At 40.3% G+C, this 24,882-nt stretch overlaps 1 protein-coding gene across 30 annotated transcripts in view; it reads left to right on the top strand.

Annotated features, from left to right (window-relative positions):
* Nucleotides 1-1,645: 1,645 nt before the first annotated feature.
* Nucleotides 1,646-24,882, top strand: part of CLASP2 (cytoplasmic linker associated protein 2) — a 145,416-nt gene continuing 122,179 nt past the window's right edge. For all 30 annotated transcript variants that reach the window (XM_088166518.1, XM_088166497.1, XM_088166424.1 and 27 more), the window contains exons 1-2: nt 1,646-1,855; nt 13,274-13,352. In XM_088166518.1, coding sequence (XP_088022644.1) covers nt 1,661-1,855; nt 13,274-13,352 — 274 coding nt within the window. In that variant the 5' untranslated portion in view covers nt 1,646-1,660. The remainder of the gene's footprint in view (nt 1,856-13,273; nt 13,353-24,882) is intronic.

Here is a 24,882-nt window from a genome sequence, read left to right as displayed (position 1 = left end):
CCATAAAATAAACACAAGAAGTTTCACCTCAGCATGAGGAAGAACTTGTTTATGTTGAAGGTGGTGGAGCCCCGTACCAGGGAGTTCATGGAGTCTCCCTCTCTGGCAACATTCAAAACCCGTCTGGACGCATGCCTCTGTTACCTTCTTTAACTTGGCATGGGGTTGGACTAGGTGATCTCCAGAGGTCCCATTCAACCCTGTGATTCAGTGATTCTGTGTAAATAACAGTGTGGAAAGTCCGGTGGGTTGTGATGGATTTATGGAATAGCACTGAGTACCCAGACTTGTGCAGCTCTGAATTTAATAATCCGTGTCTCTCTGGAGTGTTGTCGCATTCCAGATATGGAACCCGATTTTGCGGGCAGCAACGTTGCAGAGCCAACTACACCGAGAGTACTGGGATGGCTCCACGGTGATTTGCCCACCTAACACCTGGGCACTGAGCAAGGCGGGAGGGGTTGCAGGACATCGCTGAGCAAAGCCAGGACCGCGCTCGGAAGGGGGAGAGAGGAAAGGAGAAGAGCACCGAAGCATGGCAGAACTTTTCACATCTCTTCCTCTGTTCTTTCAAAACTTCCCCTTTCTCCCCAAGGGCGCCGGACCAGCACCGAGGCGATCAGCGGGGTGGAGGGCTCATGCGCCTCCCACTGCCGCCGGACACGACCCACAGGGGTGCCCAGGGAGCTCCCGGCGGGAGCGCGCACTGCCCGTCCGTCCGTCCGTCCGTCCGTCCATCCATCCATCCATCCATCCATCCATCCATCCGCAGCGCTGGGCGGGAGGCGCCGCGCGGGCGCGCGCTCTCCTAGGGGAAGCGGGAGCCGCGGTGGGAGGTGGGGCCGAGCGGCCTACGCCCGGTATGTCCGCCTGGCGCCGGCCGGGGCGGCGGCGGCAGACGCAACTTTCACGGGACGGTGGCGCCGCTGCCGCCGCACAGCCCGGCGGGGGAAGGCGCTGCGAAGCGTGAGCGGCTTCTCTGGGGGACTCTCCCTGTTCGGCTCGTGGAAGGGGGGAGAGGGCGGTGCTGAGACCTGCCGGGACGAAAGTTTTGGGGCCGCCCCGCGGGCAAGCGGGCGAGAGGAGCCGGAGGCCTCGGCGTCAGGAGCATGAGAGGTCTGCCTCGGCCTCGCCGAAGCCCGTGAGGGGCGGCACGCAGATCTCTCCTCGGGCGGGAGGAAAGGAGGCAGAGCGAGCGGGGGCGGCAGCACCTACCGCGGGGACCCCCCCGAGCTCGCGGCCGGGGTCCCTGCGAGCCCCTCCAGCCGCAGCGCCTGTTCTCGAGCTCTGTTACCCGTTCCCTGGCGGAGGAAGGGGAGGGGCGGCGGCGGGGAGCTCTGTCGGGATCCCTCGGGACGGCGCGGAGGCGGCTGGAAACTCTTGAGCAGGAGTAAGCGGCTCCCACTGAGCCCTCCGCATCGCCGCGTTCCCTTCCTGCCGGGGGCTTCCTCCTGCGGGGTGCGAGTACGCATGGGGATGGCGGGCGCGGAGCTGGGGCGGGGAGGGCCGGGAGCGGCTCCATGAGGACCGCAGGCCTGTTCGTGCCCCCGCCGCCCGCCGTGCCCTGCCCTGCCCTGCCCGCGCTGGCCTGCCCTGCTCGCGCTTCCGACCCTGAGGACCTCGGCTCGTCTACGAAGAAACTTTTCCGCAGCGTTCGAAGATGGAGCCTGCCGGCATGGATTATTTCTGCGAGCAGGTACAGCAGAAGGACGTGGGCCGCAGGATGCAGGTCGGCCAAGAGCTGCTGGACTACCTGGGCGACCCGGCGAGGTCCCCCGATCTGGAGCAGGACCAGCAGCGCCTTGACAAAGTGATCGACGAATTAACAGCGTGGATCAACTCCAGTAATTTTAAGGTAAGGCTGCTCGGCGGGGCTCGGTACGGGAAGACCATGATTCATCATGGTAGGGAGGTACAGACCCTCGGGTTACTTTTTAATCTTTTAGTAAGAGCAAAAGTAGAACTACATTTTTGCTAGTTTTATCCCTCCTCGCACAAAGGGGAATATTCCGAAATTTTGGAAGGGTGGTTAGTATTTTATTGTTTCTATCTGTCTGTCCTTAAAGAATCAGTACTAGGGGTTTTGGTTTTGTCTTTTTCCTTGGCTAGATGGTGGTTTGGTTTCGTTTTGGTTTTGATTTAAAGGTTTTTTTACGACATAATGTTAAACACAACACTCCCCTCCCAACTATGATGCACACTCGGGTTCTGTTTCTTACTCAGGAACAAGATAGGTGATGATTTTTTTTCTCGCTACCACTCCCATTCCATGGTCTCTATACTTGGGTGTAATGTTTCATGGGATTGCCATCGTTTTCTGCAGGCCATAGAGAGTGCTGTTTCACCGGATTTGTATCACTCTGTGTGTATTTTAGACGATTTAAGGAATAATTGGCTTCTTGGGGTTCCCACTGGAAGTTTAAATTTGTTTATATCGTCTTTAGGTGACTTTCCCGTACCTGGAAAGTTATACAGTATCCTCACAGCGGCCTGATGACTCACACGTTTCGCTTTTTCCTGCGTGCATGCGTCTTTTAGACCGAGCCACGGTAAAAGACCGATCATTCCCTCACACAGTGTTAACACTTGCGAGTTGTTCTTACGTCGGTAGGCTGATAAGGCGGTTCACAGCGCAGTTTTAGTGCCAAGGACAATCATGTTCGCAGTGGCGATTTTTTTTTTTTTTTTTTTTTTTTTTTTTTTTTTTTTTTTTTTTTTTTAATTTTCCTCTCCCTGCGGTGCGTGTGCGCGGCGCGGCCGGGCATGCCCGCGCTGCCGCCGCCGGGGGCCGCTGCTGGGACGCGCTGCGTGCCCGGGGTCCAGGCCGGGCCAGCTCCGCCCTGCCCTTCTAACATGGTCGACTCGCACTTTGGGCCTTTGAACTCACTGCAGTTAGCTTGTTCTCGCTTTTTTTTCCATTTTCTGAGACACCGGAGGAGGGCACAGAGTAATCTCAAAGGACAGTACGTTCCTGAAATGGAAATTTCTTTTTTCTCTCCGTTGAGTTTAATCCGCCAGCCTTTGCACGTAGCAGCTTCTGAGTTGAAAATAATAAAGGTTTAACTCCATTTACGTATATGATTTATTTATTTTGGAAGTATGTTTGTCAGTAAAGATCGAGTTAGCTTGAGGAAGTAGCATGTGCTGAACAAATACAATTTATTTGCCTTTAAATTCGTCATTTGAGGGCAGCTGTTGGTGATAAAATTGATTTCTGCAAAACCTTTTCTTTTCCTGCACTTGTAAATTAACAAAATTAGGCTTTAAGACTGGAAATTCAAATTTCAAGATGTATTTTTCATATTGCAAGGCATTTTTCTTACCGTTGATGTAAGATGCAGAACTCCTTACTTATTTGGACTGTAGGATGAATGAGAGCTATGCAGTGCTCCACAAGCATCAGTCACAGAAGGGACATCCCCTAGTCCAACCTCCCTGCTAAAGCAAGTTCACCTACTAGAGCAGTTTGCAGAGAATCACAGCCAGGCAGGTATTGAATATCTGTGGAAGAGACTCCACAACCCCTTTGGGCAGCTTGTTCAAGTCCTTTGTCACTCTCGAAGTAAAGTAATTTTTTCTCTCGTATTCGGACGTAACTTCTGTGTTTCAGTTTGAGCTTGTTGCTCTTATGTGGCTGGGTACCTCTGAAAAGAGTCATGCAGAATGAGAGTATTACAAATTCTAAGAATTTTGAAGATAGCTTGCAAAATCATTGAAGTATTTTTGTTGCATCTTCTCTACATCCACTTACCGGTGGCTCTTTATTGTGTTTCCAAGTATGTCGTGATCATAGTGTTGGTCACGAGTTTGATTCCTGTAGGGGCCATCACTTAAGAGCTGGGCTTGATGATTCTTGTGGGTCCCTTCCAGCTCGGAAGATTCTGTGATTTTATTAATGGCAGCAGCCCAAGATCTTGGATGTGTTGCTCTTGATCAGTTTGAGTGACTGCCAGTATGTGGTGCTTCAAAATGAAGACTAATATTGTAGAAAAATGGCATGTGCTTTACTTCCGTATTTTTTCTCATAGATGTTACACATTTAAACATTGCATTCTATTTTGTTATTGCACTCAGGCCTTGAACAATAGAAAGTAGTGAATGCCACAGACTTATGTGTCTTCTCAAAAAAAACCTAGTGATTTTTGATTGCTGTATTATTTGACATGTTGTTGGTCACCCTTTACTGAGAAATGGATACATAGAGCACTTAAACAATTGTGCTTATCATCTTTCTTTTGTGTCTTGCTAAAGGTCTTGCAGGTCTCCGGAGTCCCAAAGTAATGAATCCCTTCCGGTTGACATGATTGGTGATATCACAAGCAGTGGTAATGGCTGGAGATTCAAAACTGTTGAGCTAGATGAATTGGAGATAAAAGTGGGGAATGCTGGAGGAAGTTTTGAGGGGTAGCATTATTTGTGCCCTTGGTGATGGGTATGGATAATAAGGGGATAACTGATGTGACTTGCCCTGAATGTGCAATATATTTTATTCCCGCTGAAAGCTGAGTTCTTGCATGCAGTGCACTGTGCTGATCATGCTGGAAGAGTAGCTGCATGATCTGGAAGCTCTGATCTCAGCCCTTAAGCTGTGCTGTGAGGAGAAAACTTTGTATGATACACCGGCCTAAGAAAGTTTTTGGCTCATGTAACCAGAAGGGAAATAGTCTGGAGATAATAGGAGGATTAGCTTAGCAGGCTTGATAATGAGTGAGGGGAAAAGAGAACAAGCATTCAGTAAATAAGCTGAACTCAATGATCTTAAGGGCCTTTTCCTAAACAATTCTATAATTCTAAATGTGGGCTAGTTATCAGCAAGGTTGAATTAACTAATCTGCTAAAGATTTTGGCCACATAAAACAGATAGTGCATTTGCTGTTCTGAAGTTTGCAACTCTTTATAGTTATTTAATAAACAACCTGGCAATTCCAAACTGAGAGAGCAGGTAGGAAAATTTCTGAGTTCATCTAGCTCATTGAAGTGGAAAACACAATTACTAGCTTGAGTTACTGGTCAAACAAAAAGGTGGGATTAAGAATGTGTTGGCTCATCTGCACATGGTTCAGAGTTGTAGTGAAAATTGGTTGCAGAACATAGGGAATGACCTAGAGAATCAATGTTGAATTTTGAGGACTTCAGTTACGATGTCTATGCAGTGATAAATTGGCTTACAAAGACTCTAGAAAGCTTTGCAACGTCAAGGAGTATACAAAAGATGTGCATAATTTCAGCTTTCATTTTGTATCTTACAAGAATGAAAGAATTCCTCACTGAACTGCAAATTATTTGCTTGGTGATCTGATTTATTTTGTATTGGTTGGGTCTAATCTCTCTCCTTCTACAATGCAGAGATTTGAGTATTTGGGTATATATCAATCCCTATTCCCCCTCCCTCAGCGGTTTTCCAAAGGCTGTGAGGAATAGGAGTGGTTAAGTTGAATGCTAAGTATTAAGATTTGAGTGATAGAATTATTCTGCTGGTATTTGGTCTCAAACTGAAATATTTAGTAATCTCAGGAAAGAGGGACAGTGCTGTTGTTTGTGTTTGGACTCTCAAGTGAGCTTCAAACAGTAAATTAGTTACCCATTCTGAGAGTGGTAGTACTGATAGATTCTGGTGTTACTGTGTTAGCTTGAATCTTAATCTATGTATACATGAGTTTTTAGGTCTCTCTCATACTCAGTAGTCACTTGAAATAATTACAAGATTATTTGACCGTGCAGTCCGGTGACTCAAACTGTTCTATGTCTTACTCAAGTAATCTGGAAATCTACTTTGAATTTCTGCTGAAAAGATGTGGGATGGGGAAATACTGCTTTTAATGTAGAGCTTTGCAAATCTACTCTTGGCTGTTAGCATGTTGTAGAGTCTTTTAAGAACACCAAAATTGAACAATTACCTTCATTAAAACTTTTTTTGAGCAATAAAGCCACCTTTTGGTTCTTCAAACAAATCACATCTGATCAGAACTAACAAAAGCCTATGACTAAAATGGTGATCGTTTCTCAGGGTAATTTTATATGACAAGAGTAACTGACTCTGTGAGTCACCTTTGGATTTCTTACCTTTGTGGTCAGTATCTTAGGTTGTTTTATTCCTCAGCTGCAATAGAAGAGTAATTAATAATCACTATGCCAAAGCAGCAGATTGTTTGCCATGAGAAGAAGAAAATCTAATTTCACTCTATCACTTTCTGATAGTGTGGATAAACTGTTCATTTTAGGCAAATCCTTGGAATTATCTCTTATTCTATGCGTCTTGAAGAGTGAGATTTTTCTGAGGTTTGTTTGTCTCAATACCAAATACCAAAAGATACTAGAATACCAGTAATGTTAGTGTTGCATTTTAGTATTTCTTTGGTTTGGCAAATATTTATTTTGTCTTTAGTTCAACAAAAGGCCAGTAGGAGGAGCTTTCAATTTCTGGAAGGGAAGATTTGAATTGTAATTTTGAAAATAGGTAAAGAGCAAGTGGTTAGGATGCTAGTCTGAAGTACTTGCAAAGAGATGGCAGCAGTTAAAACTTGGCTGACTGCATGTATGTGTGTGAGGTAGAAGGTACAATTTAAAATTATCTGAACAAAATGGGGATACTGAGATCTGAAAAGAGAGAGTTCAGAGATCAAAAATGAGAGGTGGCACATTTGATTACAAATAACTGAATGCATAAATGCAGGATGTGGGGCGTGTGAGTAGCAGACTTTAGGAAGAAAATGTGTGGGTTGTCTTGGATCTGAAGTTGAACACAAACCAGCATATGCTACACAAAAGGCAAATGCCATAGTGAATTATAGGACTAACATGCAGGACGGAGAAAGGGAATGAAAGAGGACTCAGCTAAACCTTTGTTTTTCAGTTACTGAGTAGATCTCAGTATATCCTTAGTCTTTGTTAGCAAACAGTGGTAATTTAAATGTCTTTGTGGAAACAGAAACTAGCCCTTAACTGAATTTCATTCTTTCTTTATTCAAGTTTTGTTTAATCTTGGCTGTGTGAGAGCTACTTTCTTTTTTCTGTGTAATGAAAATTGGTTTGACCTGTCTGTGGTATGAGGCCAATTTTCATTTTTAAATTCAATTATTTGATTCATTCTTCAGTAATAATTACTATTTTTTCATGTATTATTTATATTCTGTTAATGATACATTAAGTCAACAATTAAATATTAGCCAAATAATTAAGCAGATCTCCTAAAGACAAGGGACACTTCCAAGAAGTTTTAATTATTTTAATTAAAACTAATTTTGTCTAGTCTTTAGTTGGGAATGGGGAATATATAGTCTCAGATGAGTTTCAGGTGTCTCCTTCAGAGGTGGAATTGACAGTTCTGAGTTGTTTTGCAGCTTCAGTTTGTGTTATCCAGATGAACTGTAGTCACTGTTGAAAAAGCAGCTCTGCTGCTTATGTGGCCAGGTGTTCTTTTCTCACTGTTGTTCTTGAGGCAACGTTGAATTCATTTTCCAGTGTTTCAGCAAGCTGATTTGATTCATGGGAGATTTAAGTGCACCAGATCAAATATGTCTTCAGGTCGAGGGGGATAACAGGACATCACTTTTAGCCTGCAGATTGACTTGAGTGTGGGAAGAGAGCCTTTCCAAGCACTATGCAGTGTGAAAGAGGAGAGGTGCATCCTTCAGGGCAGAGCTCACACCAGTCAGCGCGTGACAGCCAAGCAATTTTAGCAGCACTGCTGATTCAAGCAGTTTCTGTCCTTGGCTGAGGAGTGGTGCTGGTGCGTCATGCCTGCATTGCTCTGATCGGAATGCTTGTGAGACTGCACAGCTAACAGGCTCAGGGAGGAGATATGGCTGAAAAGATGCCTTTCTTGTTCGTTTGTTGGGCTGGTTTCCTAAAGTGGGCTGCTGTTCAGCTGCATGGATACTTCTCTTCCCACAGTGGAGGAGCTGGTGCAGAGGTGGGAGTAAGTAGCAGAGAACAGGGGTCACTGTATGTTTGATACAATTTAAATAAGAAGAAATGGGAAAGGAAATAAGGGACCTTGGGCACAAAAAGAATTAAATTCTTTTGAAACAACTGAGTCCTAAAATAAAGTGTTTATTTGTTTTGCACCATCAGTGTGCTTAGAAAGGCTTTTGTCTGCATTTTTCTTTGGGGAAAAAAGTTGATTTTTAAAAATTAATTATTTATTCGAAAGAGAAATACCATACATCTCATTGTCTTCCCACTGAACTCTGCTTTTAAAGAGGCTGTGTTTTGAACCTTTTTCCAGTGCAGCACATAAAGTTTTAGCAAGACAATCTAAAAAAAAATTGCTTACATTGTCAGGTGTTGCTGCATCATATACTTTTGGATTTTACTCACAGTCATTGGAACAATATTTATGAAAAATTTATTACAGTAGGTAAGGGAAGAATGTTTAATGCACATGTGAAGCAAACTGGAGATGCTTCTGTAATGGATCAAGCTGGAGGCAGTACACAAATTTTAGAATACAGTACTGTCCACATAGTACAGAACAGTTTGGAGATCACACTTGCAATCTGAATTGCATTTGAAGATCATGAGAGATTTTGAAATAACAGAAGGCAGTAAATGTTTTTTCCCCAGTGATCATTTTGAGTGTTACATCAATGTGCTCTTCAGAATTGGCTAAATGTTTCTTAATTAATGCAGGTGGACATGATAGCAATCTGAAAAGTTCCCAGACTTGGAGAAAAAGGGCATTAAAACAGATTTCCCTTTTAAATTTTTTTTTTTAAATAACCTCTAAAATTTTTATGAGAGCACTACACTTGCTTTTTCTGGCTGCAGTACAGGAGAGGTCAACGTAACTGGGACATCCCAGAATTGTGCCTCTTGAGAGGTCTCCAGAAGAAACCAAGCCTTTTCAGTGCAGAAATGCACTTGTCACTCTCTAGATAAATATGGGTGATTCATTCTGCAATCCTCTGGTAGCGTGGTTGCTTGTGACACTGACATGTTCTGTGGTTGACCATTACAGGAGAATTGTGAAGGGCAGGTTATCAGAAGTTTGATAGTTTATACCTCTTTTGAGACAATGAGGGTGCAGCTGATACATAGTTTTAACAGTAGCAAAGACTGAATACTTCGGAGAATCTTACCTTGTAATCCCAATAATGGTTTTAAAACATAATTTTGAAGGCAGTAGCCTTGCAGTTTTAGGTAGAGGGGGCTCTCCATTTTCTAATGAACTTAGACTCCAATTGTTGAGCTTGAAGAATTTGTTAGATACCAGCAACTCTGCTCTCTTCTTGCAACGTGATGTGATATATGTTAAAAAATCATACTATTGTAATTGGAAGTGTGTCATTAGTGCCCTTGAAGGTGAAACAAGCAAGAGGATGGAAATATTTTCTTGTGAGCTAAAATATTGAAAGTATAGATGGTATCTATGGTAGCTTCGGCAGCTGGGACTGCAGTTTTGGCTTCTGTCAGCAGAGGCAGCTGTCCAACTGCTGCTGAGTGGCAGGAAGAATGGAGTCTGAAGATGACATGGCTGGGAATGAAGAACTGAACAGGTTGAAGAAATGACCCAGGAAGATGGAAATGTCCCTTTGCCCATGGGGCCAAGAGCATGCTTAAGTATCTCTGCAAGCTTTTGAGTTAAGGGAGGGAATGGTATGGGTAGATCTTGGCAGAATGGGGGAAGTGGATAGAATTGGAGTGGGAGACAGTAAAGGGAGCAAGAAGTATGGAATAGGGGAGCAGAAGTGTGTCCTGAAAGATGAGTGTAGAGAGAACTAAGAATATAGATTCTGCATGAACATAAATATTTTTATTTCATGTTGAGCTGCTTGCAGAGTTCTTGAGATTATGAGAATTGAAAAAGTCTGCCTTGCGTCTTGGCTGACAATACTTTAAAAATAACATCCCATGAAGTTTTTGCATGTATCTTGTTCCAGCAGTGCAGTGCTGGAACGCTTCCTCTTTCAGGGTGTACTTGTTTTGGCATGCTGTATCCTGTTTGTCAGTAATTGTTAATGAGATCACAGCTGTCCCCATGGTGACAGGAACTCTAATGCCTTAACTTCATTCTTTGGACTTCCACATAGTGACCTCCATTAGATTCTCACAACCATTTCATAGATCCCAATCTACAGAATTCATATTTCTATGTACAGTTCAGAGATCCTATGACCAAATCCAAGGACACTTGTATTAAGGTCATTTGACAACTTAGACAAGTAGAGATATTTTCCTGGTAGTGTCCTGCCTCCATCTGTCCCTGACAGGGATGGAAAATTACAGAATCACAATGAAAATAACTGTAAGCATGCATGGCTATCCAGGTATGGTTTGGAGAATAGTATTTCTTTTTCTAGCAAAAAACTTACGTGCATTGAAGTTGTCCACAGAAGGGAAGGGGCAGTGCTGGAAAGTGTGTGCAGAAGGAGAGCTGGAAAAGGAGCAAGCTGCAGAGCAAGAATAGGCTCACTTTCTAATCACTGGTTCTATTCATAATCGTTTTTTGGTTGGAACAGCTTTATTTCACCGAAGAGTCTGGTCTTTTTTTGTCTAGAGCAGATAAAATATTTCTCAGTTGGTTTGGCATTCACTGTGTTCTGAGAAGTCAAGGATAGCCTTAATATTGGCTTGTTAAAGAAGAGCAACTAACCAACTCGAGTTCAAATGAGCCTAAATTTCTTGTCTCCTATGAACTTTAAAAGCACTGTTCAAGTGCTTCAAACAATGGTGAGCTGATGAATCAGTCTCAACATACAAAGGCTCTTTCTAGACAGCAAGCAAAAGGCTTAATGAATGCTGAGTAGGAAACAAATCCATTAATTTTAATCCCAGAAGGCATTCGTCCTTCATTGGAGCTGTTGGGGAAAGAGCAGTGATGCTGGTGAAAGGTTTTTCTATTGATCGTGGAGGGCCTGTGAGAGTAAATAGTCCACATAATGCCTCAATTTGGAACCTCTTTGTTGCAGGTGTTCTGCAGAACCTCTAAGTTCTGCCTCAACTTACAATTAATTTTGGTTTTGAGTGTTGTTTATGTGATCCTATATAAACTGAGGACTCTTTCCAAAGGGCTGCTTGAATACTGCACAGATAATACCTACCAGGAGATGCTGAAGCTTAGAGCATTGTGTATCAGAACAGAGAAATATTAAAACTGATTTACAAAACCAGCAGGTCATAGTTCACTCTCTGTCCTCTGTAGTTGTGTGGTTCAACTGACTTATTTTATAATGTGGAATGAAAGTAAATTTTGTAGCTAGACCAGTTTTCCATTACTTCAGCTTGTGGCCACACTTATATTCTAACTCTCTAGTTATTGTGAGTTATCATACCTGTTACCTTTTCAAAGTTGCAGACAACAGAGGACTTTGCGTGAGGTAAAGCTCATGAATGTGTGTTTTACTCTTGTTTCTGAGCTGCTATTCTCTATGAGGGTGGAAGTCTTCAAGACAGATTTTACAAAGCTAATCAAATGTGCAGAGAAGAGACAGACTTTAAAAAATATCTTTACAGAAGGAAAGGCTTCTGTCTGTGCAATACACTTGCATGGAAAGGTACCTTAAAATTGTCCGTGCAAGTCTCACGTGGGGTTTGTAGTCAGGAAACAGAAGCATAGAAAAATCATGGATCCAGAAGGAATGTTTCTTTCATACGCTGTTTTTTTGGATGGAGCTTTTGACTATGGTTTCATATTGCTTGATAATCTGGAAACATCATTGAAGGAAAAACATTGTGGAAAGCCTTTACATTACCATAAAAGCTAATTTATATATATATATATATTTTGTTTTCCTAATCTGTAGATAGAGTTACTTATTGGCAATATATTAATTTAAGCCAGTGAACGTATGCTATCCTGTGTTTTAGTATGTAATAGAATTGTGTCCAGGTAAGTTGTATTAACCGTGAACTAAGTTTTATATCTCCTTTTTAAAAGAAGATCTGTTGTACTAATATGGAATTTATTAAAACCAGCTTCACTGTGCAGTTGCTTCTCATCCTAGGTTTTATGGGGACCTTATTTGTTTAGTTTCCTATGGAAACAAGGCTCATATGATGCTGTGTGTGTGGGCCATGTGTATCGCATGCATATCCAGTCAAATTGTTTTTCTGGCCTGCTGCCTAGTGTGGACAATTGTGACAGATAGGGATCTTAAGGAAACAGAAGGGTCCAAAAAAAATTGATCCAAATTTTATGAAAATAAACAGCTAATAAAGGAGAGGAATTCTAGTCATGAGCTCATGGGGAAAAATGTGCAGTGCATGTCTTACTAGAAAATAAAGAGGCAGAAAAGCTGTAAGGACCACCCAAGCTTGAGGAGGTTGTTCCTTTGACAAATAGTTGTTCCCTTTGCACCTTCATGGGCAGCAGCAAATTGAGGTAACTATAAGTTGTGAAAATGCAGGTTCTGGTGTTCCTTATGAGCTATTGTAGGAAATACAGAAGGAAGTCTTGAAACAATATGCAGGATAGTAAACAGCAAAAGAAGTGTCCTGACTTCTTAAAATAATTTAGTCTAACTGAAAATTTATGTTTAGGCTTTTGTTTCAATATTACTGGATATTGTTGTCTTATCTAGCTTCTGTTCGTGGATGGGAAAGTCCTCAAAACTCCAGTAGTATTTTGCATTTCCTTTTTTTTCCCTCTTTGGTTTTTGTTTTTGTTGTTTTTTGTTTTTGTTGTTTTTTGTTTTTTGGTTTTTTTTAATTGTTGTGGATTGAGTTGGGTTTTGTTTGGTTTACTTTTTCTTGTTGTTTTTGTTTGCTTTGAGGGGGTTCTTTATTTTTTTAATGAGCAAGTGAAAAACTAGGCTTCCCTAGCTTAAGAAGCAGGTGGACAAATGGTCTAGTCTGGACCACTAGGAAAAGCAGAATTAGCTTCTCAGTTATTTTCTTTTGGGAGTTTGGAAAATGATGTAATGACATAATTTTCATCCTTAATGGATAAGCCAAGTGGCCAGAAATAAGCTTTTGGAGTAAGCTCTTAGCATCTGGGAAAGCCTTAAACCTTGTCTTTGTTTGGGTTTTGTAGTTGAAAATACAAAAACATTGCATTTCTAATATTTATTTTCTTCTGTTTTAAGATAAGAATTGAAAAATCTGAATTGCTCTAGTATATGTAAATTAACTGGATCCATTCCAAACATATTCTTATAAATTTGTCTTGATAGGAACTTTGAAGGAATTATTTAGCTCTTCAACTGAAACTTTAATTTATGTTTAAGCTAGCTTTTCAGCATACTTGCATTTATATGTGTAAGTTATTTGTAATATATACTAAAATGTTCCTCATTGATCTGGTTTATTACATCTAATACTTTTGTTTCAACAGGTAGCACTACTGGGATTAGATGTTTTAGGTGCCTTTGTTAACAGGCTCTCAGGACGCTTTAAACCCTATATAGGAACTGGTAAGTGAAATACAACTTTTTTTCTTAAGACCAAATAGTAAAAGACACTTCCCCCCTTTCATAGCAGCTGAAGTGGAACATGTTGAAAAATGTACTGGCAGGCATTTTACTGGTGTTGGAATTGAAATGATTGTATAGTAGTATGTCAGTGTTCATTTTTCAAGTGGTGATTGGGATTTTTTTAAAGTTCTAGGAGTGCCTTTCCAGTAATTAGTTCCATGCTATATAGTTGCTTACCACTTCCTGAGACAGTCATCTAAAATTTGCATTGAAACACAAGTGTTATGTTTAACTTGTGTTAAGGTTTTATTTACGGATCACTTGAATCAGATCTTCATGTCTGCTGAAGCCTTTAGTCTCAGAGGATTATGTGTCTACCTCCTGTTAGATAACTCGACTGTAGCTTTTAGTAGTCTAAAGTTTTTATCGGATTAAAAAAAAGGTTATTCCTGTGTGAAATGTTTACTCAAATTAATTTCAGATTAATGGATCTATATGTGCTGGAGTATGAGACCTTTTTTTGGGAGGTATAATCAAACTACACTAACCAACTCATGTTGCTGCTGGCTTTGAAAAGAGATAGTGATATTAGGACAGTAACATTGGTGTCATAGCACTGGCTAACAGAAGTGTCTAGTTAATGTCCTTTTGAAAAGTTTGCATGAAATAAGTTACATCATGTTCCCTGATCCCTAGCTATCTCAGATTGTCAAAATTTTAAGCTTCCTTTTCTTTACATGTCTAGTTTTGTATTTAAGAGCTTTGAAATAAAATGTCAACGTTCAGGAATACAAAGTATAATTTATGACTAGCTGCTAACTAAATTAATTGACAGCTTATTTCAGTATTCTGTGGAATACTGAATACTGCAGTAGAGTGCTACAGAATTTAAATACATTGTGGAGAGTTTTTCTTTGGCTGATTAATTTTGTATTAGAACAGTGTAAGGGAACTGGAGGCATATTGTGCCATGCACAGTATTGATTTCTGAATAATCTCCATTTGTAGCTACAAATACTGTTTTGCTCCAGAGTTTAGCAAAGTTTTTATTTTTATTTTAAGACTCTGTAAAACCTAAAATTACAGGCACGTTATTAAAGGAAGATTGGGAAGGTTATTCAATTTTTATCTGTTCTGAACTATCTGAGAACAGTTTGAAAATCCTGTGGTTGTTTTGGCCTTTTCTTGTCACAGGGTTGAGTAGTCTGAGATTATGAGCAAATTGAAGATTTAAATTTCATTAGTATTTGTATTGAAAAACAAGAGAGAGTACTGGCACTGGGTGGATGTCACACACACGTAACATCTGAAGCTGTATATTCTGAAAGTATATTTTAGTTAAGCTAAGTAGTAGTGCCTTCAACTGAAATTGGTCCTCAGAGCATCTCCAGAATCCAGACCTAGAATATGCAAGTTACTATTGTTCATGATCAACTTTTGTATAAAAAAAACTAACAGATGCTGAAATCTTAGTCTCAGTAAAGGCAGAAAACAGTATTTTAGGTTACTTTTTAAAATACAGATATGAATTCTCTTCAGTTGATAGCTCTCTCTCTAAGTTTCATAACAAGATTGGAATAATTTCCAGTTTTTGTCAGTGAAGCAGTAATATAAAAACATTATTGTAAGTTTGGGGTTTGTATAGTCCAGGGCTTATAAGAATAATTAAAAGCTCGTTGATGAACCAGAAAACTGCTTCCTTCAAGGAAACTTAAAGAACCAGGAGTTTCCTAAATCATGTTCTGTTGACTTTGCAGATTTGTCTTCTAATGTAATCTGACTCCAGTAAGTCAGACCAAAAACTTATGCTTGACAGTGATTTGTTTGCAGATCCCTGAGAAGAAAGTAAGGACAGGAGAAACAGGCAGTGATTATTCCCTCACAGTAAGAGTTGTCAGCAGTCTTGCAGGTTAGGGCCAACTGAGGAACATGGTATGTTCAATGTTTGCCCTGTTACTTTGGTTTTTTTCCTACAACTCTGTCTGTTTAGTTTCTGACCCACATAGATCTTTGACTTTTGCAGTGCTCTGTAGAAGTACTTAAGCATGCAAAAATCTTTTGGACTGGTTGCCTGAAAAACTTGGTGCTTGCTAGAGCTTGTGTTAGAGAAGTGAGCCAACATTTCTTACCTTCTTGACTCCCGGTTTCTATTTATGGATCTCTTCAATGCCTGTCTTCTGCTATCCCTCCTCCTCCCCCAGCTCAGAGACACAATGGAGCTGTTCCTTGTATACAACTGTTTCCCTTTCAGTGCCTTTCTGTTGTGGTGCATTTAAGTTGAGGAAGCCATACCATCTGTCATACCATAACAGAGAGGTAGCTTATGTTCACAGTGTCATAATTGTATTTGGTTTTATTTGTTGTCTGTTACTTTTGTAATAATTGATAATAGATTTCTTTGTTGCATAGCTCCTTCCTGAAAATCGACGTAATATGTGCATGAAACTGTCTACTGCAACAACCTGTTTCCTGTGCAGTGATGGTGGATGTGGGGTCCACTCTCCCGGATAATGTGTTTTCTCTATGCCTTTATCATTAGGGCAAAACCCCTTCTTGAGAACTGTATAAAAGTCCAAATGCACTCTGTTAGCCGAGTTACCTTCTGCAGAGCTGTTTGCAGAGAGCTCTTACAGGCTTGTGAGATACCACTTCCTTTTTTTGACTTCCCAGACATTTCTCCAGCCAGTAGCACTACATGGGTGGTTGTGACCCAAATGCAGCAGCCGGTATTTGGCCTTGTTGAACCTCATACGATCCATATCCATAGTTATGCATTTGACAAGAAACAAGTATTCTATACAAACTATTTTAGGGGTTTTTTTTGGGTTTAGTTTGGTTGGTTTTTGTTTTGTTTTTTAGGGGTGGGGGCTTTTTGTTTTTGTTTGGGTTTTTTGTAGCTTGGTTATGTCCAGTTAAGTGATTCTTTGATATGAATATTGTTAATGAGCTATATAATTGTGTATTGCAGATGTGCAGTGCATTCAGGTGATAACGAGGAGAGAACAAAAAACTTGTAATCAAGCTTGAAAATGTTGGGAAATTTGTAAGCAAAGTAGTTCAGCTAAGTAACAAGTTCTTAGGGCCCTACAGGCCATCTTAGTAGTATTTTATATGGTAGGCTTTTACTTTCTCTGTTTTGGTTAAATAAATGTGAGTGTATTATTTTTTGAAGGCAAACGTAACAGAATTTTTCCAGAAAATTCAATTATTACTTTGAAATATTCAAACTACAGTTAATTCCTCATTTATTGCACTAAGCTCTTGTAGGTACTTGCATTCTCAAAAAAAAAAAAAAAAAAAGAGGATTGCACCATGACTATAGTGAAGGAAGACAGATGTAAAGTACTTACCTGCTTTGTTCTCTGCCTTTTTAAAAATATAATGCATCCTCTTTTCTAGGTGAAGTTTCATTTTTATGGCTGTTTTCGCTCAGAACACACCTGCAACCTTAAATGCATTTTTTCTTTAATAGAGAGTGTTACATTTTGGTGACCCCAAGATGTTTTTATTCATGATTCAGAGATTCAGAGTAAATGATGGAAGTATAATAATATATTATCCAACTGCAATATGGGAAAACATATTCCACGTTTCAATCCCCATCCCCATTTAATTTCCTTTTCTGTTTTGATGGGGATAGATTTCCCTAAGTGCAGAGAACAGCTAATGTCACTGAATATTCACCCCCTTAAGCATTACAGGCTTCTGCTACGAAGTGAAAAGCATGAATGCTTTTCTATTACTTCAATCTTTGCAATCTACATATATGCCATAAATTACATTTGGGCAAAATCAATGCAACAGTTGTAGGGCACATATTTTCCAGTATTTCAAAGAGCACGTTAGTGATCTTCGTATTGAAGTATAATGCATGATAAGAGACTTAATTCAGTTTCCGAGGCAACCATCTAATGCTGCACTAAATTTCTTCTAAGGTGTTATCCTTTTATGATTAACCACATTGAGGACGCTCTGCAGCTGACATCAGTGTTCTGGGAGTCTAGACACACAAATTTGGAATCTTTCTGTTAGTACTTCCACTTGAGATCCTTGAAAATACTTTGGAAGCAATAAGTACCAGGGTATGTGTTCTTTCATTAGACTACGTGTCAGTATTCTGGGAAAAATAAAGGAGTGTTTGAATGTTATGTCTTTTGGTATTTAAAACTAGTGCTTGTTCTGTGATTGAAGAGATGTTACTTAAGAGTACGTAATTACTGTATCACAGTCTCTTTTCCCAGGTGATTGAATGAATTACTAAAATAATCGTATATATCCAAAATAAAAGAGACTAATGGGCATTTGTGTCTGGATGATAGGATTTCTGGGGAAAGTGTCTACCCATACTTTCCTAAAACAAATGAATATAACTTGGTCCTCTTGCTATTGTCAAAAGGAAAAGAAAGAATATAGTAAAGGTATACACAATCTATTCCAATTTTACTGGGCAGTGTTATACCATGACATAGTTTTCTGCAGATACTGAACTGTCCATTAGTCTGTTATATAACTATATTGACATTAGCTTTCACACACAATCTTACAAGATGTTGCAGATTATTTTACTTCCCTGAAAATTAAAGGAAATGTAATTGTCAATTAAAATGACCAAACACAGGTTATATTTATATATGTATATATATGTAAGTCTCAATAGGGATACACATTTTACACACAAAAACTCCCTATATAAATCTGTTTATGTGTTTAATAATAGTTGCAAATTCATGTTACTGTGAAAAGAAACCATTGCGCAAAAATAGTTTTGGAAGATTGTTGTAGTGCCATATACTAACACATAAAACAAATTTGAAATGTTTAAATTTTTTACCAGGTAGCTTCAAGAAGTGTTAGAAGTGCATTTAAATTAGTGTTCTCAGACTAATTTAAATGCTCTATTAAATTTATTGTTATAATGAAGCATGCAAGTGTGCCTGCTCATGTCCTGGATGAGTGCACTCTTCACTGGCTTAAAAACTGGCCAGATGGTTGAGCCCAGAGGTTGATAGTCAGTGGATTTAAATCCAGTTGGTGACTGGTGGCAAGTGGTATTCCCCAGGACTCAGCACTGGGGCTGGTTCTGTTTAATATTTTAATCCATTATCTGGACAAAGGAATGGAAGGCACACTCAGGCAGTTTGAAGATCAGACCAAACTGGACAGGCATGTTGATCTGCAGGAGGGTAGGAAGGTTCTATGGAGGAATCAGAGCAGGCTGGAGGAGTGGAGTGAGGTCGATGATATGAAGGTCAGCAAGGCCAAATGCCAGGTATTGCACTTGGGTCACAAGAACCTCAGGCAGCCCTACAGGAAAAGCACCTGGGTGTGCTGTGTGCCATGAGGTGTAACATGAGCCAGTGTGTGTGCCCAGGTGGTCTAGAAGGCCAGTGACGTCCTGGCCTGTATCAAGAGTAGTGTGACCAGCAGGACCAGGGCAGTGATTGACCCCCTGTATTTGGCACTAGTGAGGCCACACCTCAAATCCCGTGTTCAGTTTTGGGCCCCTCACTGCTGGAAGAACATTGATGTGCTGGAGCATGTCCAGGGAAGGGAAGTGGAGCTGGTGAAGGGTCTGGAGGACACGTCTGCTGAGGAACAGCTGTGGATTATGTAGTCGGGAGGCTCAGAAGGAACCTTATTGTTTTCTATAACTACCTACAAGGAGGTTGTAGCAAGGTGGAGGTCAGTGTCTCCACCCAAAAAACAAGCAATAGGACAAGAGGAAATGGCCTCAATTTATGTCAGGGGAGATTTAGATAGGATATGAAGAAAAATGTTTTCATTGAAAATGTTGTCAAATGCTGTTACTGGCCAGGGAAGAGGGTGAGTCACCATCCCTGGGGGTATTTGAAAGTCATGTAGATGTGATGATACTGAGGGACATGGTTTAGCAGTAGCCTTGGCAGTGCTGGGTTAGTGGTTGGCCTTGATGGTCTTAAAAGGGGTTTTTTTGACCTAAATGGTTTCTGTGTTACCTAATGTGTTTCAAAGCAGTTGCAAGAACTTGCAAACACGAATTAACTTTTTAAATGAATTTGGATTAAAAGCAAGTTGGTACAAGAATTTGGAAATACCTGTTTGAGGAAATCAGCATTTAGTAAGTGACATCCACATTGTAAGTTTTTGCTTTTTCTCTTAATGATTGAATTTTTGGGGTGGAAGAGACTCAAATGGGTAGTTTATTCAAGCTATGACTCTTTAATAAGTGGTTTTAGTGTGGTATGGAGAAATGCTTTGAAAATTCATGTAATGCAATAACTATATTAGCATGAGCTACCATGGATTATATAACATGCAGGAAAATGCTGGATCTTCAGGGTCTGAGTGAATTTTCTTCTCATTTTTCATTTTTATTAGTTTAATTGAAATGTTGAGACTAATGGCATGTTCTGCTGGTGATTCAAGATTAAAAATGCTTGCAAAACAACTAAACATAAAACTTGAAGTAATTAGGTTGGAAGGGACCTGCAAAATTATCTGTTCCATGTCTTGTCTTAAAAAATGCCCAAGCTATGGTGCTAGAGAAAACTTGGAAATTAAATCAAATAACTCAAGAAACTGAGTTGCTCAAATAAAGTAAAGCAAGCAGGCTTTTCTATTTATATGGAAGATGTCTTGTCTCAAGGATGCCTTGTTGCATCTAAATGCAAGTCAGGTATTTTGTCTAAAACTGCTTTTTCATTTTATAGCTTACTGACCTCAGGAAAAGCTGTGTTGGATTCTTGAAGGGGTTTCTTAAACAATAAAGTGCTGACTGTTTCACATTTTTTTTCCTTTTTTGGAAAAGGCTTTTAGAGGACAGTCCATTATTTGTATTTTTTTTCTCAATAATAGCTGCTTTTGTATTTTCAAATGTAACAAAAATACTAACTTCCTGCAACACCTCAGAAAATCCTTAAATTTTCTTTGGTTTCCTCTATAGTTAATGGTCACAGCTAAAGGTCATAACTGATTTAAGCTGCAACTTTTTTCATCTTTGTGATTAGATTCTCTGAAGTTTCAGTTAAAAAAAAAAGTTAAAAAGCTATGCAGGCTTCTAGTTTGGGTTGTTTTGTTTTGTTTTGTCCTGGTTAACACTAGCACTCGTAGTGCTGGAGTTTGTTAGTAGTGGGGATTCATTTTAGCTGAAGTGATATGTGCTTGAATGATAAACTGTGATTTAGAATACCTATGTGCTTCCTGTACATGGGCATTTCACTGTAAGACATCTAGAAATGCAGTGCTTTTAATTCAGAGTAGAGAAATCCTAGCCTTTTTAGGTTTCTGCTTAATTCTAATTTTTTGGGTTCTGTAAAAAACCTAGTCTAGAGCTTAAAAAATCTCAGAAGATGACATGAACATTTGTTCACAATCTTCTAGTCTTCTGTCAGCTTTAATGTAGCTCTTTAAACTCTTTGACCTTTAAGATTGTTTTCATGTTCTCTGACACCTTGATAGGCTCATTAATAGATCATATAAAAAAAGCGTTTGTTTTTTCCTCTCTGCTACTGATGATGAACAGTATGTGCCATTGTCCTGGTTTAGTGTAAATTTGGGAGATAACTTCCAAAGGGCCCCCCCCCCAGGAAGCAAACCTGAGCGGCCCCTCTTTCTGAGGAAAGAAATTTCCTCAGAGAGAAGTGGAAAAAACCTGTTTATTCAACAGGCACAGCACTGCCCAGCACAAAACAAAACAATACTGAACAACAAAACCTCTCACCACTCTGAAGAGATGACAAATTCAGAAAGTCTCTCTCCTGTGGGTGGTAGCTTGACTCAGCCTGTTCTCAGTCCCTCCGGCACTGGAAAATGCCACTGGCCAGGCCGTGGTGGGCTGCAGGTGCAAGGTCCTGGTGCTTCCCCCCAGGTCCCCAGTCCAGAGCAGGTTCATATAATTCCAGGAAAAAAAGGGAAAAAACTTTCCGGGGAACTTCTCTGCTTCAGTTAGTCAGAAACTAACAAAAAGCAAAGGAGAGCTCTCTCCACCGTCCACCACGGTGACACAGTCCAGGAGGACTAGACAATGGTACTCCTATCTCTGTGTTTTGAAAACAACCACCTCAGACATTCCACCGCTTCTCCTCCCCTCTCCTTCACTCTCAAATCCAGCCTTAAAGGTACAAAGCTATTTCTGGGCTAAATAGACAAATGGCAATACAATTCAACATGACAAAGTCACCCCAGGACAGTCATTAATCCCACTAATGCTTTCCTTAATTAGCTCCTAGAGAGACCCAAAGAAGCACATTAATGTCTGAAATTGCTGTTGATTTAACTGGCCAGGACTTTATGTTGGGGAGGGGAGTACTGAGGCCCTGAGAGCCTACTTACGATTCTTTGCTTAGAAGTAGCCCCTTGACTACACGGATCCATCAGACTATGGCTAGCCCTGTAGTAGCCCCTTTGGGGCATCACTGTGGGATGCCTTTCTCTCCTGTGCATCCTGCCCAGAACAGAGACTGCCCTAATTGCAGAGGAGCTCTTGCCCTCCCTCCTTTTTAATGACAGGTGTTCAATGCTGCTGCCTGAGCTGGCAAGGTTTCTGAGGAAAGAGGAAGATACTGCTACGTAGGTTTAATCTCTTTCTGTTCTCGAAGACTTCAGTAACTTTAGTAACAGAATTTTTGCCAACACTGATAACATTTCCTCAGTAAAGGTTCATTTTTGCTTAATATTTTTTTCTAAGTCTGCAGTAAAGGAGTATCTAAAGTTGGTTCATAAAAATAGGTAGACCTGAGACTTAAAATGAGCACAGATATACAAAGAGCAAGCAGGTGTAAGTGGTCAGAAGAGAAGAAAAAGCAACAATACAAACTGAGACGGTCCAGAAGGATCTCTTGTTAAAGTTTAACACAAGGAAGTTGTTTGTGCTGCCTATGGCATTCTTTGCTGCAGGGGTCGTATAGTTAAACTGCTCAGGTTTACACTGTGTGCCGTTCTCGGCAATTTCTGTGATTTACTTGTTTTATCATCTTCTATCTTGGTAGAGGAAATTAATATTTAATCTCTTAGGCTGTACTCTGATTCTGAAGGCTGGTTTTGGCCTTAACTCATGCATCTACTGTCTCAACTAGTGCTGATAAAATTATTTGGTGAATTTGGATAAATGAAAATTTATTCAGATTTACTGAGGTAAGAGAAGGAAGGCAATGTAAAAAGAAGCTGATGGGATAATAAGCTCTGTTACCGATACAGCAGAAAGGAAAAAGGCATAAAGAGCAGCTCAGATGTAAATGCACAGCATTGTCAACCAGTTAAAAGGGGTGATTGTCCCACATTGCTCTGCACTGGGATGGCCTCACCTCAAGTGCTGAGTGCAGTTTGGGGTATTAGAATATAAAAAAAGACAGTAAGTCATTAGAGAGTGTCCAAAGGAGGCCAACAAGGATGGTGAAGGATCTACAGGGGAAGCTGTATAAGGAGTAACTGAGGTCACTTGATCTGTTCAGCCTGAAGAAGAGGCGATTAAGGAGACACTTCATTGCAGTCTACAACTTCCTTGTGAGGGAAGAGAAAGGGCAGACACTGATCTCTGCCCTGTGGTGAACAGCGACAGGACCTGAGGGAATGGCCTGAAGTTGAGCTAGGAGCAGTTTAGGTTGGATATCATGAAAAGATTCTTCGCCCAGAGGGTGTTTGGGAACAGACTCCCCAGTGAAGTGGTCACAGCATCAGCCTGACAGAGCTCAAGAAGTGTTTGGACAATGCACTCAGGCCCATGGTGCAACCCATGGGGTGTCCTGTGCAGGACCAGGAGTCAGACTCAATGATCCTGATGGATCCCTTCCAACTCAAAATATTCTATGACTCTATGAAATAGGTCAGTTTGAGGTAGATCTGGTAGAATTAATGTCTGCTGTGGAATATTTTTGGTAACACTTTTGGGTTTTCTTCAGTAATCAAAACTTGTAAAAGTGTGGTATAACGTAGAAAGCTTAACAGGAAAACCTCAGGAGTGGCTGGAAATGGTAGGAAGCTTTGACAATATGCTAAAATGTAGTGAAAAGGCAAGTTGAATGGAATACAGTGCTTCACAAAAATAAGTTTAAAAAGGAATCAATGTATCCTAAATTTAGTGTTGTTTTTCTCAGCATATCAACAGAAATAAATAACAGAAAGATGTAATATGTTATTAGGTTTTCCAAAATCCATTTGAAATAATTTAAGAATCTAGGTGTGATAAATGTGATTCGTGCTAATTAAATTGTAACTATATAGCAAAATTGTATTTAGATCAATAGAAGACAATTGTTACAGAGTGAGAGGGGAGATGGGTGATACAGGACAAAAGACATCTTCCAGATGCCGGGAGTCGAAGAAGGAGGTTAGAAGAGAGTCAAACAGAAATAGTAGAAGGACGTAAGTCTGATAAGCAGCATCTAGAAATAGAGCTTCAACCTTGAAATAGGCCAAAATGGGACAATTCCAGACATGGGATTTAATTAGAGTCTTGTTTTGGAAAACATCTGTTCAGTCATATACTGTGCCTGCGCTACCTGCGGGTCACACTTCAGTCACTGAGGAAGACGATGACCCTTCATCAGAAATAAGACCCTCAAAAGGATGAGAGACCCCTAACCCATTAGTAGAGCATGTGCCGTACAACATAGTGACGTAGATTTTAGGAATAGAAGCTAGGAGGAGTTTTCTAGAAACTTCTGTAGCATATCACATATAAGTGGGATTATTACCCTTGATGCTTTGGTATGTGAGGAGGAGCAAGTCTCTTCCCGTATCTCCTGTTAGAGGGCGGGGGGCCCTTCCCAGTCGGTTTTGCTTATGCTTTGTACAAACCTCAATTATACTAAATTACTTACTGCCAGATTTTGTATATTCTCAAATATATGCACTTTGATTGTATTCATCTCCAATACTTTAATTTTATACATTTATAATTGTTACTATTAAAAATTTGCTGCTACATTTATCTTGTTGCTTGATAAATTGTAAAAATAGAACATCATTCATAACATAGGCAACAGAAGATAAAAGATGGATAAGGTTAATATAAACCACTAGGAATGTGTGAGTCCAGACTGCATGTGATAAATTCTATACCTCACTGAGTAACTTGTTAGGAGGCTACCACATTGAATACAGCCTTTTATGAATGGTCCTATTTCTCCTTTGTCACCCTTCTTTTAATTCTGACATCTATTTGAGATTGTTGAGTTTGCAGGCTGATGCCAGAAACAATGAATTGGTTGTATTTGCATTGCATTATAAAGAGGGACACTAATTCGATAATGCTGATGAGAAAGCTTGTACATCTTAAAGGAAAAGTAGCAGCCAAAATGAAGTTCAGTTTTGAGACCTTGATCAATAGGAAGCCCAGCTTCCAATGGTTTCCTGTTAGAGCTTATTCTGACAGAAAAGATGAACAGTCACACTGAAAAACAGCTGGTGGTTGCCAGCATTCAACAGCCTAGCTTCATTTGTCTTGTGCAAGCAGAATATATCATACCTTTTATAGGGTCTTACAGAACCTTGAGTTTTAGGGGGAAAAAGCCAAGCCTGCAGCCATTTGGGCCCTTCAACAGCTTCCACAGTA

This window comes from Sturnus vulgaris, chromosome 1, assembly GCF_052056855.1.
Source record: "Sturnus vulgaris isolate bStuVul1 chromosome 1, bStuVul1.hap1, whole genome shotgun sequence".
Lineage (NCBI taxonomy): Eukaryota > Metazoa > Chordata > Aves > Passeriformes > Sturnidae > Sturnus > Sturnus vulgaris.
This window is presented reverse-complemented; position numbering and strand designations above follow the sequence as displayed.